The sequence below is a fragment of the Hyperolius riggenbachi genome, chromosome 9 (genome assembly GCF_040937935.1).
Source record: "Hyperolius riggenbachi isolate aHypRig1 chromosome 9, aHypRig1.pri, whole genome shotgun sequence".
Taxonomy (NCBI): Eukaryota; Metazoa; Chordata; class Amphibia; order Anura; family Hyperoliidae; genus Hyperolius; species Hyperolius riggenbachi.
The window spans coordinates 245,948,741-245,964,399 of record NC_090654.1 but is presented as its reverse complement, the minus strand read 5'-3'; the positions used below and the strand labels follow the sequence as shown (position 1 = coordinate 245,964,399).

General features: G+C 43.6%; 1 protein-coding gene across 2 annotated transcripts in view; it reads right to left on the bottom strand.

Annotated features, from left to right (window-relative positions):
* Positions 1-496: 496 nt before the first annotated feature.
* The window catches only part of AKAP5 (A-kinase anchoring protein 5), a 66,483-nt gene continuing 51,320 nt past the window's right edge, over positions 497-15,659 (bottom strand). For both annotated transcript variants that reach the window (XM_068252062.1, XM_068252061.1), the window contains one exon: positions 497-2,949. In XM_068252062.1, coding sequence (XP_068108163.1) covers positions 1,298-2,827 — 1,530 coding nt within the window. In that variant the 5' untranslated portion in view covers positions 2,828-2,949 and the 3' untranslated portion in view covers positions 497-1,297. The remainder of the gene's footprint in view (positions 2,950-15,659) is intronic.

Genomic DNA, 15,659 nt, shown 5'->3' with positions numbered 1-15,659 from the left:
ACTCCTGCTTCGGCGGGATGGTCCCTGTATCAGAGAAAGAGAGGATAAGAAGTTGGAGTACGTATTGTGGCACCACCAAGTGACTTAGTAAAAATACTCAGTAATATCAATTATTGATATTTTTCTATGCACTACCTGGAACCCAATTTCACTTGAACCCTCCCCCTTTAGGCGTACGTATATATACGCTGCCAGTAAGCTAGGCGCTCAAATCCACGGTGGTGTTAAATGCTATTCCACCTCCGAGTCATAGCAAATCGGAGGGAGAAGTAATGCGGTGTCTGGCCCGATCACCGGAACCCGGAATTACCCTTCCGCGGGGCACATAGTATAGCGCTACAGCTGCACCCAGTTTTGTTGCCCGGCTCCTGGCACCGAGCACCAAAACAACCTGCTTTGCCTTCTAGTACCTTAAATACCTAACCCAAACTACCCCTCGAAGTGCCTAAAACCCTAAAATGAACCCCCCCCCCCCCCCCCCCCCCCAATGCCTAACACTTTTCATCCACTATCGGCTGAGGCCATTCATTCCTATGCAGTAGTAGTCAATAGGCTACTAGCCATATCGGACAACCTACTCACCCTTTGGGCACCAAATTACAGATAATTAACACAAGCGTCTATTAGATGCCTTACGATCCCTACACCCAAAATTACCTGATCTGAAGAAGTTCTAAGGTCCAAAGCCCCAGCTTTCCTGAAACTGCAGGGGCTGCCCACCTTATAATTATGTTGTGTAACTATTAATTTTACTAATTAGTGCAAGCAGCAAATAAAACACTCTCCACTTAGCATGCTCTGTTACCTTGACCCTCAGCCATAGAGAGTTTGGCTCTTGTTCATAATCTCTCCAATCCTGAAACACAGTTCTCTCGGCTATTACCTTCCTCCTACCCATAAACTAGATAGATTAGAAAGATATTTAATTAGAAAGATACAATAAGGTTCAGAAAACTGATTTGTAAGGTATAACCTTCTGCGTGTAGCTAATCTGAAGCTGTCAATAAAAAAAGGAGAAGATACATGTGATCTGACATTATTTACATCTATTGGTCATTTTTATCTTGGCACGAGTTCTCCTTTCAGGTGGACAATTACAATGCTGCAGCTCAGAGGCGTGGTTAAAAAGCAGCACCTCAGAGACTGTTGCCAGGCATACATCTCTTTTCAAAATATTTTACATATAAAAAAAAAGTTTACGGGTGGGTGAAGAAACCTTTTAAGCTTGAAGGCACAAAATGAAGATGAAAAGGAGCAGGTGACAGGGCCCATATCCCATTTTTAATGCTCTTATTTCTCAAATGTAGAATCTCTCTGAAGCTCTGCACGGGGAATGATTCAGTAAAGTGTCTTCTTCGACTATCTGTTGAATGGATGACTGAAGCACTTTACTGACAAGAGAAGCAGCTGTTCTCATTAAGAGAAATTCATACAGATCAGATTTTTGGTCCACTATTGTGGAGATACCGTTGACCAAAAATTGCCCATTCATTTCCTCTTCACTGTCTGTGTGAGAATAAGTATCATCTCTTTGGGCAGAATTGTCTTCATCCATCAGAAGTCCATTTGTTATGATGATGCTTGGAATATTTGAAATGGCACATTTTAGATCTTGTCCTTTAGCCAGAGACCCAGACGATCTCTCAAAATCCATTTTTAATTGATGTTCTAGTTCTTTGCCCTGACTTTGTTGAGAATTACATTTTATTTCTTCAGGAGAGCTGATGCTCTGGAGAAGAAGTTGCGCATTTGGAGGATTTATCTCACATTTTTCATTTTCTTTTCGGTTCAAGTTGTTATGGGGGTTTGAGCATATGTCGGTAACAATCTCAGGACTGCTATCCGTTTTCCTCCTTTCTACCTCTAGAGGATTTTGCGGTGTAGATATACTTGCCTGAACATTGTTATTTGTATTACCATCTTCTTCTGATTCATTTCTACTATGTTCCGTTGACTTGGCTGTACAAAGGGGTTCTTCAGAAGGTAAATCCATTTTTGCAGATCTTTTTCCTCTAGAAAAGTTCATGCATGGGATCCTAAGGTTGGAGAACCTTTTTTTTTGAGACGTTCTCTGAATGGAAGAACCACTCCCATTGACTTCAAGGTGTCGACCACTGAGCTGGGATTGTCGTTTTAAGGAGGAATGCAATTTTCTCCTGCGAGTTATGAGCCTTTTAAAAGTTGCCCAGGTCTTGCTTGTTGACTGAACATTTAGTGTGTTCTCATCTTGACTGTTTTCAGCACAGGTTATGTCTCCTTGCTCAATATCACAAGGTGAATTCAGATTTTGTGATTTATAGTCATCATTTGAATCCGAAGACTTCCGGAGGGCTTTACTTCTTTTTTTGAAGCAAATTTTTAATGGTTTGTGTGAATATCGTCCATTCTTGTGACGTGATTTTGTAGACCTCTTCAGTCCAGACCCAGATTTCTCAGGATCACTTGGGGTTTTTGTTTCTAACACAAAAGTGCCATCTTCTAGTTTTCGGAAGCTGAACTTTGCCTCCTTGGTCGTATTCAGGTGGTAGGACTCCACCAGTGAAGAGTCACAGGTAAACTCATTGGAGACTTCTTCAAAACCCAGAACCTCACATTTCTTTGTTGCAACACTTAAGGGTTTCTTTTCACTCCCTTGTAATTCCTTAGAAAGGTTGCCCAGATTGCTCCGACTTTGTTTCCTTTTGTGTTTACCTCTCCTGAGGAACACCATGGACGAGTAGCCTTTAAAGTATTTGCTAACAGGGTCATTTGGAGGATTCTCAATGCTGGATTGAGGTTGAGGTTTTTCTTTAGATGAATCATCAGGTTCTGCATTACATGCTGACATTTTTATAGAACAGGAGAGTTGCCAAAACTGTAGTCAGATCAGCATTAAATGTAGAGAAGCAAGATGCTTTCACGTTGCCCGTCTTGCCTCGGCATTCCTTCTGTTCCAAAACATCATCGTATCTGAAGAAGGAGACAAAACATACAGAACACTGATCAAATATAAATACTTTATATACATTTATGTACTAGACAAGAGAATTACTCCACACCAAAGTCTACCAGTATTTCTTAGAGCCGTCCAGCTAAATCATTTTACAATATTTGTATCTAGCAGGGGCGTTAACAGTGAGATCTTGGCACTTGAATTTTAGGCACTCAGCATACTGGAGACAACACAAGGTATTTTTGATCCCTTTATCAAATTTTCACTTTAGTTTTCATTGTAAAGAATGTGCGATAGCTGCATTGACACTTCTACTGCAGCAGTACAAAGATTGAGTTGCAAATTCAGAAATCTCATCACTGGAGGTTTCAACCCAGAACCGGCCAGCTATCTCTTAGATACCCAGTTTTTATTACATTGTTTGTATTTAGTTGCTACACTTCAGAGTCTCAGTTTGTTCAGGTACTGTGCACATGTGAAATACAGCATGAAATTTCAGAAGTCTTTTTGGTCGCAGGTCACCTCCTTTCCCGGGACACCCCCTTCTTCTCCCCTCTATCTCACAATTCTCCTCTTTCCTTTGTACATTCCCTTTTTATGATTTCCAGACTGCTTCTGCTTCACTAGAGAGACAACAAACACCAGGGAGATGACCATCTCAATCGAAAACAATATACCTAGCTGCATTAGACTTCCTCATCCTCAGCCCTCATTACGAGAAAGTTGGTCCACTTCACAATCGTAACTTACGTTTACCTATTTTCTACACGCTATTAAAGAAGACTATCCCAATCGTTGTTCAAGGAATGGGTTTACTTAGTTTGTCCTGTCTTACATTGGAAGACAGGCTGAATAGGCATGTTTAGTTGCTATACTACCCCTGTTACCCAGCCGTGAAACACCATGTTAATGGGTGCAGGTGGTGGCTGGATAGTGTACTGGTTAAAGGCGCTGCCTCTAACACAGTAGACCAGGGTTCGAAACTCGGCTCCTCCTGTTCAGTAAGCCTGCACCTATTCAGTAGGAGACTTTGGGCTAGACTCCCTAACACTGCTGCTATAGAGCGCGGCCTAGTGGCTGCAGCTCTGGCGCTTTGAGTCATCCAGGAGAAAAGCGCGATATAAATGTTCTACGTTTGATAAGTAAAATGTATTTAGTATTTAGAGTAACAATTGATTGGCAATTCATGTTGTTTCATACCCTCTCGAAGGTAATGCTCAATATCTTCATCTTCTAATAGAATACTGAAAACTTCATCAGAGATACAAGTAGGTTAATGATGGTTTACATGCAAACAATGTCATTTAAAAGTGCCAATTAATGTTTTGACTTGGTTTCTCCTATTCAATATCTTTGATTCTATGAATGTTTTTCTGAAATACTAATAAAAGCGTAAAACGTGAAATTTCAGAAGTCTTCTAAACCAATCCTTTAATCCCAACTAAACCTAAAGCTGGCCATACATCAAGATGTATGGCCAGATCAACAATTAGATCCTCTCTGATCTAATGTGATTAGAGAGGGATCATCCCCCAGTGCCCATGATTAGTATTAAAGACGCATCTCTCCTGGCCTCCTCTGATGTTCAGCATCACCATTAGCGTCTGTACCATGTGACTCGACCCATGTTGATGTCACAACATGCTCTAGTGTCACAGGGAACAGGTGTTCGCGGTGACGTCAAACACCAGAGGAGGCCAGGAGTCATGCCGTTGGCTAAGTAAACCTTTGATAATGCACACTGATGGGGGTGGGGGATGACATATACTTTGGTGGACACTGGCCGCGGGTCCATCGGTTCCATCTGTCATCGCAATATCGAACGCCATGCACCCAATTGAGCCCTTGCGACTGAGATTTTGGCACCATTGCCGATCGATTTTTGCCCTGAAATGGATTGAAAGATCATTTGGGCAGCTATGTTGCGGCACCAATTCTCCTCCGATTCAATAACATTATGGAACCTGAAAGTTGATCGGTCCACAAAATTGAGTGCAGTATGGGCACCTTCAAAGTTAACAATGCAAACTCCAACAGCTATCAGGATGAGAGGATGTAAACAGCGTATAGAAGTAAAACTGTTATGCAAAAAATACCATTTCAAAAATGTGCTTCTTGCCCTTTCTGTATAAACCTGCTGGGTGGGTCAGTTACATGTGTCCTTGTGACACATTCAGCAGGCAGAATAAGGGCCCATTCACACTTGCTGATCGCAAAACGCTAGCGATTTTGGTAGCGTTTTGCTCTTGCGTTTATTGGCGATTAACGCCATAAAATCACCATTCACACCTGGCGATTTTTTTAGCAATCGCGTTTTGCGCTTCTATAGGACTAAAACGCGATCGACGGAAAATCGCCTGAAAATGGTGCAGGCTACGCGTTTGCGTTTAGCGTTTTTGGGCGATTTGCGGCGATTAGCGCAAATTGCCCAAATGAGAATGGGCCCATAGACTTTTATTACCCTAGCGCTTTGAAAAGCGCTAGCGTTTGAGCGTTTTGCCAAAATCGCCAGCAAAACGCTCAAGTGTAAATGGGCCCTCATAAATGTCAAGCTACATTTTGCCACCAGAAAATTTGGACCTGTACCACGTTAAAATTATAGCTCTTTACAGGTTGTTCAAGAAATAAAACCAGTCCTTTTACAGCTTGGAAAAGGCCACACACCCTAATGACATGTTCTTGATGTAACCAGTACTGCTTTTCATTAATACTTTTTTTACTTAAAGGGAATCTGAAGCGAAAATAAACTTATGAGATAATGAATTGTACGTGTAGTACAGCTAAGAAATAGAACATAAGTAGCAAATAAATGAGTCTCATATTGTTTCCAGTACAGGAAGAGTTAAGAAACATCAATTGTTACAGTGGCTTGCAAAAGTATTCGGCCCTCTTGAAGTTTTCCACATTTTGTCACATTACTGCCACAAACATGAATCAATTTTATTGGAATTCCACGTGAAAGACCAATACAAAGTGGTGTACACGTGAGAAGTGGAACGAAAATCATACATTATTCCAAACATTTTTTACAAATAAATAACTGCAAAGTGATGTGTGCGTAATTATTCAGCCCCCTGAGTCAATACTTTGTAGAACCACCTTTTGCTGCAATTACAGCTGCCAGTCTTTTAGGATATGTCTCTACCAGCTTTGCACATCTAGAGACTGAAATCCTTGCCCATTCTTCTTTGCAAAACAGCTCCAGCTCAGTCAGATTAGATGGACAGCGTTTGTGAACAGCAGTTTTCAGATCTCGCCACATATTCTCGATTGGATTTAGATCTGGACTTTGACTGGGCCAATCTAACACATGAATATGTTTTGTTTTAAACCATTCCATTGTTGCCCTGGCTTTATGTTTAGGGTCGTTGTCCTGCTGGAAGGTGAACCTCCACCCCAGTCTCAAGTCTTTTACTGACTCCAAGAGGTTTTCTTCCAAGATTGCCCTGTATTTGGCTCCATCTATCTTCCCATCAACTCTGACCAGCTTCCCTGTCCCTGCTGAAGAGAAGCATCCCCAGAGCTTGATGCTGCCACCACCATATTTGACAGTGGGGATGGTGTTTTCAGAGTGATGTGCAGTGTTAGTTTTCCGCCACACATAGCATTTTGCATTTTGGCCAAAAAGTTCCATTTTGGTCTCATCTGACCAGAGCACCTTCTTCCACATCTTTGCTTTGTCCCCCACATGGCTTGTGGCAAACTGCAAACGGGATTTCTTATGCTTTTCTGTTAACAATGGCTTTCTTCTTGCCACTCTTCCATAAAGGCCAACTTTGTGCAGTGCATGACTAACAGTTGTCCTATGGACACATTCCCTCACCTGAGCTGTAGATCTCTGCAGCTCGTCCAGAGTCACCATGGGCCTCTTGACTGCATTTCTGATCAGCACTCTTCTTGTTTGGCCTGTGAGTTTAGGTGGACGGCCTTGTCTTGGTAGGTTTACAGTTGTGCCATACGCCTTCCATTTCTGAATGATCGCTTGAACAGTGCTTTGTGGGATGTTCAAGGCTTTGGAAATCTTTTTGTAGCCTAAGCTTGCTTTAAATTTCTCAATAACTTTATCCCTGACCTGTCTGGTGTGTTCTTTAGGCTTCATGGTGTTGTTGCTCCCAATATTCTTTTAGCCAACCTCTGAGGCCCTCACAGAGCAGCTGTATTTGTACTGACATAAGATTACACACAGGTGCACTCTATTTAGTCATTATCACTCATCAGGCAATGTCTATGGGCAACTGACTGCACTCAGACCAAAGGGGGCTGAATAATTATGCACACCCCACTTTGCAGTTATTGATTTGTAAAAAAAATGTTTGGAATGATGTATGATTTTCGATCCACTTCTCACGTTTACAACACTTTGTGTTGGTCTTTCACGCGTAATTCCAATAAAATTGATTCATGTTTGTGGCAGTAATGTGACAAAATGTGGAAAACTTCAAGGGAGCCGAATACTTTTGCAAGCCACTGTATCTATGCAAAAGAGCTTATCTGATTGGAGGGCAGAGCATGATAACAAAACAACTTAACTTGCAGTCTTCACCACTGGGAATAGGAGGCACGGATCTACGCAGCTCTGATCATGTGCGTAGCCTGGGAGTTCTAATTGATTGGGATTTAAACTTCAGAACTCAAATCTCTGCTGTGGTGAAATCATCCTATTTTCACCTGAAGAACATTGCAAAAATCAAGCACCTCATCCCCCCAGAAGATCTGCCAACCTTAGTCCACGCCTTCATCACATCCCGACTGGACTACTGCAATGCGCTCTACACTGGTCTTCCAAAAAAGGCCTTGTACCGTCTACAGCTGATACAGAATACTGCTGCCAGACTGCTAACCAACCAACCCCGTCACTGCCACATAACGCCAGTCCTGCACTCCCTTCACTGGCTACCTATAGAATGGAGGGTCCCATTCAAGATCGGCCTACTGACATTTAAATCCCTGAATAATCTGGGCCCTGGAAACATGAAAGATATGTTGCAGCTACGTAGCAATCCCCGCGTTCTCAGATCAACAGGTTCTAATAATCTAGTCATACCCAGAGTCCACCTGGAAACGTTTGGTCCCAGAGCCCTCTGTCATGCTGCCCCTACGTTTTGGAACTCCTTACCTCAACAGATCAGGACAGCTCCATCCCTGGACGTGTTTATATCCAGACTGAAAACCCACCTGTTCAGTTTGGCATTTGCAGAAATATAACTTTTGTTGTGTGAATACTTCATCCTACTAATTACTGAATCTGAGAAAGCCTAAGCGCTTTGAGTCCTATGGGAGAAAAGCGCTATAGAAATGTTATTGTATTGTATTGTATTGTATTGTATCTCAGCTCCCTGACTAATTTAGTCAGAGAGCAATGGTATTTTCTGAAGCACTTATCTCAACCTGTCTCACTGTTTCTTGTTAGTTTAAGGTTTATCTGCCGGGAAGTTCAAAGGATCATTATTAGCTCTGCTCTGTTTCATCATTTAAAATACAGAGTGTAATTTGTAAACAAAAATTAGAGAATGATGCAATGTTATAGAAAAGAGACTATTTTCTTTGCTACTAATGTTCTATGAATTATCTGTACTACACATACAATTCATTGGCCTCAGTTCACTAAGATCATGCTGGAGATAATAAGGCAAGAGAGAACTTGCCACCACACAGTGAGGCCTAGTGCACACCGAGCAGTTTTGGTCGCGTTTTTAGAACCACTTGCGGATGTGGAAACGCTTGGGTAATGTATTTCAATGGGCTGGTACACACCAGAGTGGTAGGCGTTTTGCAGAAACGCATTCTCCCGGGCTGCAGCATTTTTTGGATTTTGGAGGTGTTTCTGCCTCAATGTAAAGTATAGGAAAAACGCAAAACGCTTGGTAAAACGCCAGATCAGAGCGGTTTTCCAGGCGTTTTTGTTACAGTAGCTGTTCAGTAACAGCTTTACTGTAACAATATATGAAATCTGCTACACAAAAACTGCTACACAAAACCGCAAAATGCTAGCTTAAATGCTTCATATTAATAAGAAAAACCGCTTCCAAAACCGCTAGCGTTTTGCGGATCTGCTAGTGGTTTTTGGTGTGCACTAGGCCTGAGAGAGTTATCTTATCTCTTCATTCCTTAAGTTACCTCTTCTGTAGTTAAGTTACCTCCTCTGTAGTTACTTTCACACACAGCTAATTAACAGCCTGTCTTTAACTTTAGAATTCTGGAGTTATTTTAAGAAAAGTTAACTTAAAGACAGAAGAGTTAACTTTAGGTTTGCCTGAGGTAAAATGTTTCCTGAATACTACATGCCTCATCACCATGGTGATAACTCTAGAAACGTTATTAAAGACAGGAGATAAGCTTAGTGAATTAAGGCCAATTATCTCATTTTTTTTTTACTTTTGAAGTAGACCTGAACTGTTGCACAGGACAGAAGGAAAACAGAGAAATGCACCCAGTATGTATTTAGAGAGTGTGGCCTGTCTAATTCCCCCTCATCTGTGACTAATTACAAATGTAATTATTATTATTATTTAGTATTTATATAGCGCCGACATATTACGCAGCGCTGTACAGTGTATATATATATCTTGTCACTAACTGTCCCTCAAAGGAGCTCACAATCTAATCCCTACCATTGCCATATGTCTATATTATGTAGTGTAAGTACTGTAGTCTAGGGCCAATTTTAGGGGGAGCCAATTAACTTATCCGTATGTTTTTGGAATGTGGGAGGAAACCAGAGTGCCCGGAGGAAACCCACGCAGACACGGAGAGAACATACAAACTCTTTGCAGATAGTGCCCTGGCTGGGATTCGAACCACGGACCCAGCGCTGCAAGGCGAGAGAGCTAACCACTACGCCACCGTGCTGATCTCTCACCTGTGTCAGCTAGCTGCTTTGGCAGAATAGCTAATTGGTAATCACAGGATGTTAAACCTATGTCTGCTTCTATGAAAGCAGGAAGTAGATACAAAGCAGTTTTTTCTGCAGGTGTATCAGCTGTAACAAATACATTATTTTCTTTAAAGGTTATTATGCTGTTGCTTATCTTTTAGAGCAGAGAGAAAGTTCTGCGTTCAGGTCCCCTTCCTGTTCAGTAAGCCTGCACCTATTCAGGAAGGAGACATTGGGCAAGACTCCCTAACACTGCTATCACCTAGTGGCTGCAACTTCGGCATTTTGAGTCTGCCAGGAGAAAAGCGCAATATAAATCTTACGTATCTTGTGTTAAAAGGACTAGTTTTATTTGATGTTTATTGAATTTTGAATCAATAATGGGCAGCAACTGTGAACAAGATAGCGGATCAATGTGGTTATATAACAGCCACAGAGGGAGTATTTAAAATAATGAACTCAACATAACAATGCTAAAACGCTGGTGAAAAGGAGAGATGATCGTGGCACACTGCATTATTAATAGAGAAATAATATAACACAATTTCCCAAGGGCTCAAGTACATTTAACTGATCTTGTACCTTACGGCTTTATAATCAACATCTATTTTGCTAATCGAGAAAAGATCACATACAGTAGAATCTCACCGCTGGGAATCTGCTGATGCTGGATAAGGACTGGTGCACACCACAGCGGTTTTGGAGCGTTTTTGAAAACAGCTTGGGTAATATATTTCAATGGGCTGGTGCACACCAGAGCGGTTCGTTTTTTTCCACAAACGCAAACTGGGGCTGCAGCATTTTTTAGATTTCTGAGGCGTTTCTGCCTAAATGTTAAGTATAGGAAAGTGGAAAACCACTCTGAAAAACGCTAGAGCGGTTTTCCAAGTGTTTTTGTTGTTCAGTAACAGCTTTACTGTGACAATATTTGAAATCTGCTACACAAAAACACTCCAAAAAACGCTAGGCATGTGTAGAAAATCTTTCCGAACATGTCTAGAATCGCTCTGAAAATCTGCTTGAAAAACCTCTAGCATCTTGCGGATCTGCTAGAGCAGGGCTGCCCAACAGGTCGATCGCGATCTACCGGTAGATCGCGACAGCCTGATTGGTAGATCGCGGCCTCATAGCCGCGTCCCATTGACTTTAGCGGCCAGCAGCTGTCAGATTCTGCTGCTGGCCGCTGATCTCGCGGGGAGGAGAGAGGCATGGCTGAGAGGCCAGGGGCGGCTTTGCCATGACGCAGTGTTATGGCTGGGGGCGGCGCTGGAAGCAATACTCCACTCGCGGGCCTGCCGCAACCTACTCCAGCATCACCCCTCATGCGCCAAATTGGGAGTGAAGACCAGGACGCCACCGCTGGAGCTGTAGGGAGGTAAGTGATAACGTGTGCCCAGCTAACCTATACTACAGGCACATATGCCTAGCTAACCTATACTACAGGCACATATGCCCAACTAACCTATACTACAGGCACATATGCCCAGCTAACCTATACTACAGGCACATATGCTCAGCTAACCTATACTACAGGCACATATGCCCAGCTAACCTATACTACAGGCACATATGCCCAACTAACCTATACTACAGGCACATATGCCCAGCTAACCTATACTACAGGCACATATGCCCAGCTAACCTATACTACAGGCACATATGCCCAGCTAACCTATACTACAGGCACATATGCCCAGCTAACCTATATTACAGGCACATATGCCCAGCTAACCTATACTACAGGAACATATGCCCAGCTAACCTATATTACAGGCACATATGCCCAGCTAACCTATACTACAGGCACATATGCCCAGGAGCAGGAGAGTCAGGCAACTGGTATTATTTTAAAAGGAAAAATCCATATCCTTCTCAGTTTAGGTTCCCTTTAAGCACAGCAGAGCCCACAGACAGCCTAAGAAGTTAGCCTTCACCACTGTAAGGGCTGGTGCACACCGAGCGGCTTTTTCAGCGTTTCTGCTTGAGGCTGCGGATACGCTTGGTCAATGTATCTCAATGGGGTGGTTCACACCAGAGCGGGAGGCGTTTTGCAGAAACGCATACTCCCGGGGTGAGGCATTTTTTGGATTGCGGATGCTTTTTTGCCTCAATGTTAAGTATAGGAAAAACGCAAACCGCTCTGAAAAACGCCTGTTGAGAGCGGTTTTGCCGGCGGTTTTGAAGTCTACTACACCAAAACCGCTACACAAAACCGCAAAACGCTAGCTGAAACGCTACAGAAAAAGAAGAAAAAGCGTTTCAAAATCTGCTAGCAGTTTGCGGATCTGCTAGCGGTTTTTGGTGTGCACCAGGCCTAAGTGCTGCTGGTAATTTGTGCTGGTTGGTTGAGACTGCTGGTTAGTTGAGTTCTGGATAATCTGAACTCTACTGTATTTGCTTGTTCAGTTTTCAGAACATTTCTTCCGTATACTTTCAATTCACCAAGTGTAAAGCCTGGTACACACCATGCAATTACCCATCAGATAGACGGGTTGAACCGATTATTTCCGACCATCCGATCTGATTTCCGATAGTTTTTCTGATTGATATTGTATAGCAGTGATCAGAAAACGATTGGAAATCAGATCGGGCCTGGCGGAAATAATTGATTCGACCTGTCTATCTGACGGGAAATTGCATGGAGTGTACCAGGCATTACTACTCACAGATTGCTTTTGGATTTGTATTCTTTTACCAATATCTGTACAGTGAAAAGAGTATTGTACATAACGCATGCAGATCAGGTGCTCTGACTGAAGTCAGACTGGATTAGCTGCATGATTGTTTCAGGTGTATGATTCAGCCACTACTACATCCAAAGAGATCAGCAGGGCTGCCAGGCAACTGGTATTGTCTAAAAGGAAACATCCATATCCCTCTCAGTTAAAGAGACTCCGTAACAAAAATTGCATCCTGTTTTTTATCATCCTACAAGTTCCAAAAGCTATTCTAATGTGTTCTGGCTTACTGCAGCACTTTCTACTATCACCATCTCTGTAATAAATCAACTTATCTCTCTCTTGTCAGACTTGTCGGCCTGTGTCTGGAAGGCTGCCAAGTTCTTCAGTGTTGTGGTTCTGTGATGCATCTTTCCCTTCCAGGCCCCTCTCTGCACACTGCCTGTGTATTATTTAGATTAGGGCAGCTCCTCTCTTCTCTCTTATCTTTTACAAGCTGGATAAATTCTCCTCTGAGGGGGGCGTGGCTTGGCGTCCAACTAAGATGGCTGCTTGAACTCAGTGCTCCGCTCCGTGACTCCCCAGATTCAGCCAAAAGTGCCATTATAGCATAGCATGCGAAGAGGGAGCCAACCCCGTATGACAACCAGATCCACCGGGAACCCCGTAGCCAAGCCGGGAAGGAATATAACTGACCTTTTCAAAGCGCAGACCTTGAAGACGGCCGCAAACACCCCATCCAAGATGGCGCCGGAGAAGAGACCAGGGGACCCACGCTCCTCGGACTCAGCGGGAAGCTCACCAGAGACTGTGACTAAAGGTGCAGACCGGCTAAATCGCTCTCCTACCCTCAAGGATATGAGAGATATGGCTGAAGATATTAAAGCAGCATTCTCCAGCGCCATTTCCGAAATGAGATCCGACATGGCGGACATAGCGGCGAGAGTCCACACGCTAGAACAAGATGGCGCACGGAGGGATACAACCATTAACGCTGCGAACAGAGCAATCTACATGCACAACAACTGCTTGATTGAATCCAATCGCAAACTGGAAGATCTGGACAACAGAGGACGTCGCTGTAACATTAGATTGCGTGGCTTGCCCGAATCAGTTAACACGGAGGACATTGTCCCAGCGCTGACCGCCATCTTTAACGGCCTGATGGAGAGGCCTAAAGAAGAAGCTATAGAGTTTGTGAGGGCTCATAGAGCCCTGAGGCCGAGGTCCATCTCCGAAGCCTCCCCGAGAGACGTCATTTGCTGTCTACAATCATTTCCACTGAAGGAATCTATTATGAAGGCAGCGAGAGAACAGGAAGAAATCAGGTTTAATGAGGCCCAAATCTCAATTTTTCAAGACTTATCACCGATTACGCTGGCGAACCGAAGAGCGTTGAAACCTCTTCTCCAGATCCTACGTGACAAAAAAATCGTCTACAAATGGAGATTTCCGTTTGCCCTGGTAGCAACTCTGGGAAACCAGGTATTCACCCTGAAGACGCCTGAAGACCTTACAGAGTTCTGTAAAGGACTGAAACTCAGAGTCCCAGAATTACCGGAATGGTATGCGGACTTTACACTACCAGAGGAGCTACAGACGGAACGCCAGACAACCCACCTCTTACCCAGGTCTAAGAAAGCTAAATCGGGCCTCCCTGACGCCATCCAGGACACAAGAGGAGATGATGCGCGATCTTCGTCGTCTGAATCAGATAAGTAATGCGGTTGCCTCGCTAACATACGTGACTTTGTATGCCATGTCTTGCGTTCTGGCCATAACTTTATTCCCCGCATCGCTGCCCGGGCCTTCCGGTCCCTCCTCGCACTCGGATGCCCCCATACTAACTACAGTAACCGAGACACCGTGGAACTGCTCACCTAAGGCCCACTGTCTTTTCATTTTACAACATATGTTAGTGTCGCACCCATCCTAAGAACACCTGTCTAAGCCTGAAGTTATGTTTCGTGTTATGTACTTTGTGATCAACCCCAATTTGAAGCGCAAGATTGCACATCTCTCTTTCTTCTGCACTGAAGATATAGTTAAACTGCAGACGTTGAAATGTCATGTTCTACATATTTCACAGTATTTGGTTTTTGGACAGGTCACAAAGATGGGGAAATGCATCTGTTACTGAAGGGGGGGGGGGGAGGGGGATTTGTGGGGACCCGGGGTGTGAGGGAGGGGAAGTGAAACATAACTTTGCCTGTACTTCTGCAAAATTGTTTGCCTGCTGATGTTTGCTCTCTTGGGGGGCTGGGGTGGCGGGGGGCTGCCGCGCCAATTGCCCGTAGCCCAGTTTTATGGGTTGTGCGTGGCGGGGCGGTCCCCCCCTCCCCCCCCCCCCCTATCTCCCTATCTTCCACTATCTGTGTGAGGCAGGGGAAGCAGCAGCGAGACCCAATAGGGCTACAAGGTGATAATCGATACCAACTCTATGCACTAGTGGGTCAAAATAACAGAAGGCCCGGATGTGTTGACAATCTGGAATTAATATTGGCTGTGTGAATGCAGGATATGGTCTCAAAAGGATATAAGGTCACCTGTGCTTTCCAGGCCTCAGTTAAAGATCTGGTTATAAGTTTGATAGTTAACGTCTTGCTTAAAAGGTTTGGCTCCCTGACATTCTCTCCTACATAAAAACAACTTGGTTTGTGAGTTTAGGAGAGGACATTGATCATAAAATCCATCAAGGGAATGCACTTTATCGTTATGTTTATTTTCTGATGCTTCCAAAATCTGGGGAAAACCGGAGCCAGCTGGCTCAGTGTGTCCTCTAGGTGTTAAGTCGTACCCCCACAGTTGACTCTTGTCTGCTGACCTATCTTGTCCGCCTTAGTATACAGAGAACTACCTAGGTAGTCTATCTGTGTGGCGTGTTTTGTTTTTCTACCTTAAAGTGCAATCCATTGATTTCTTTGGTTTTGCTTTGATAAGAAGAACTCTTACTGGATTATAATTGACTGACACAGTAACCTTTTGTTTGAGCAGTGTCTTGCTCAGGGATGATTATTGTATCTCTGAAAGTTCTCTTTGGGCTACATTACATACTGCTCTGCCAGACCTGTCTCGCTCCGGCTGGTGTTCCTCCTCTCAGCCCTCTTTACCCAGTGACTCAAGCAAACATGTCTGTAAAAACTACCTCATCAAGCCAGAAAGAAAACTCTGGGTT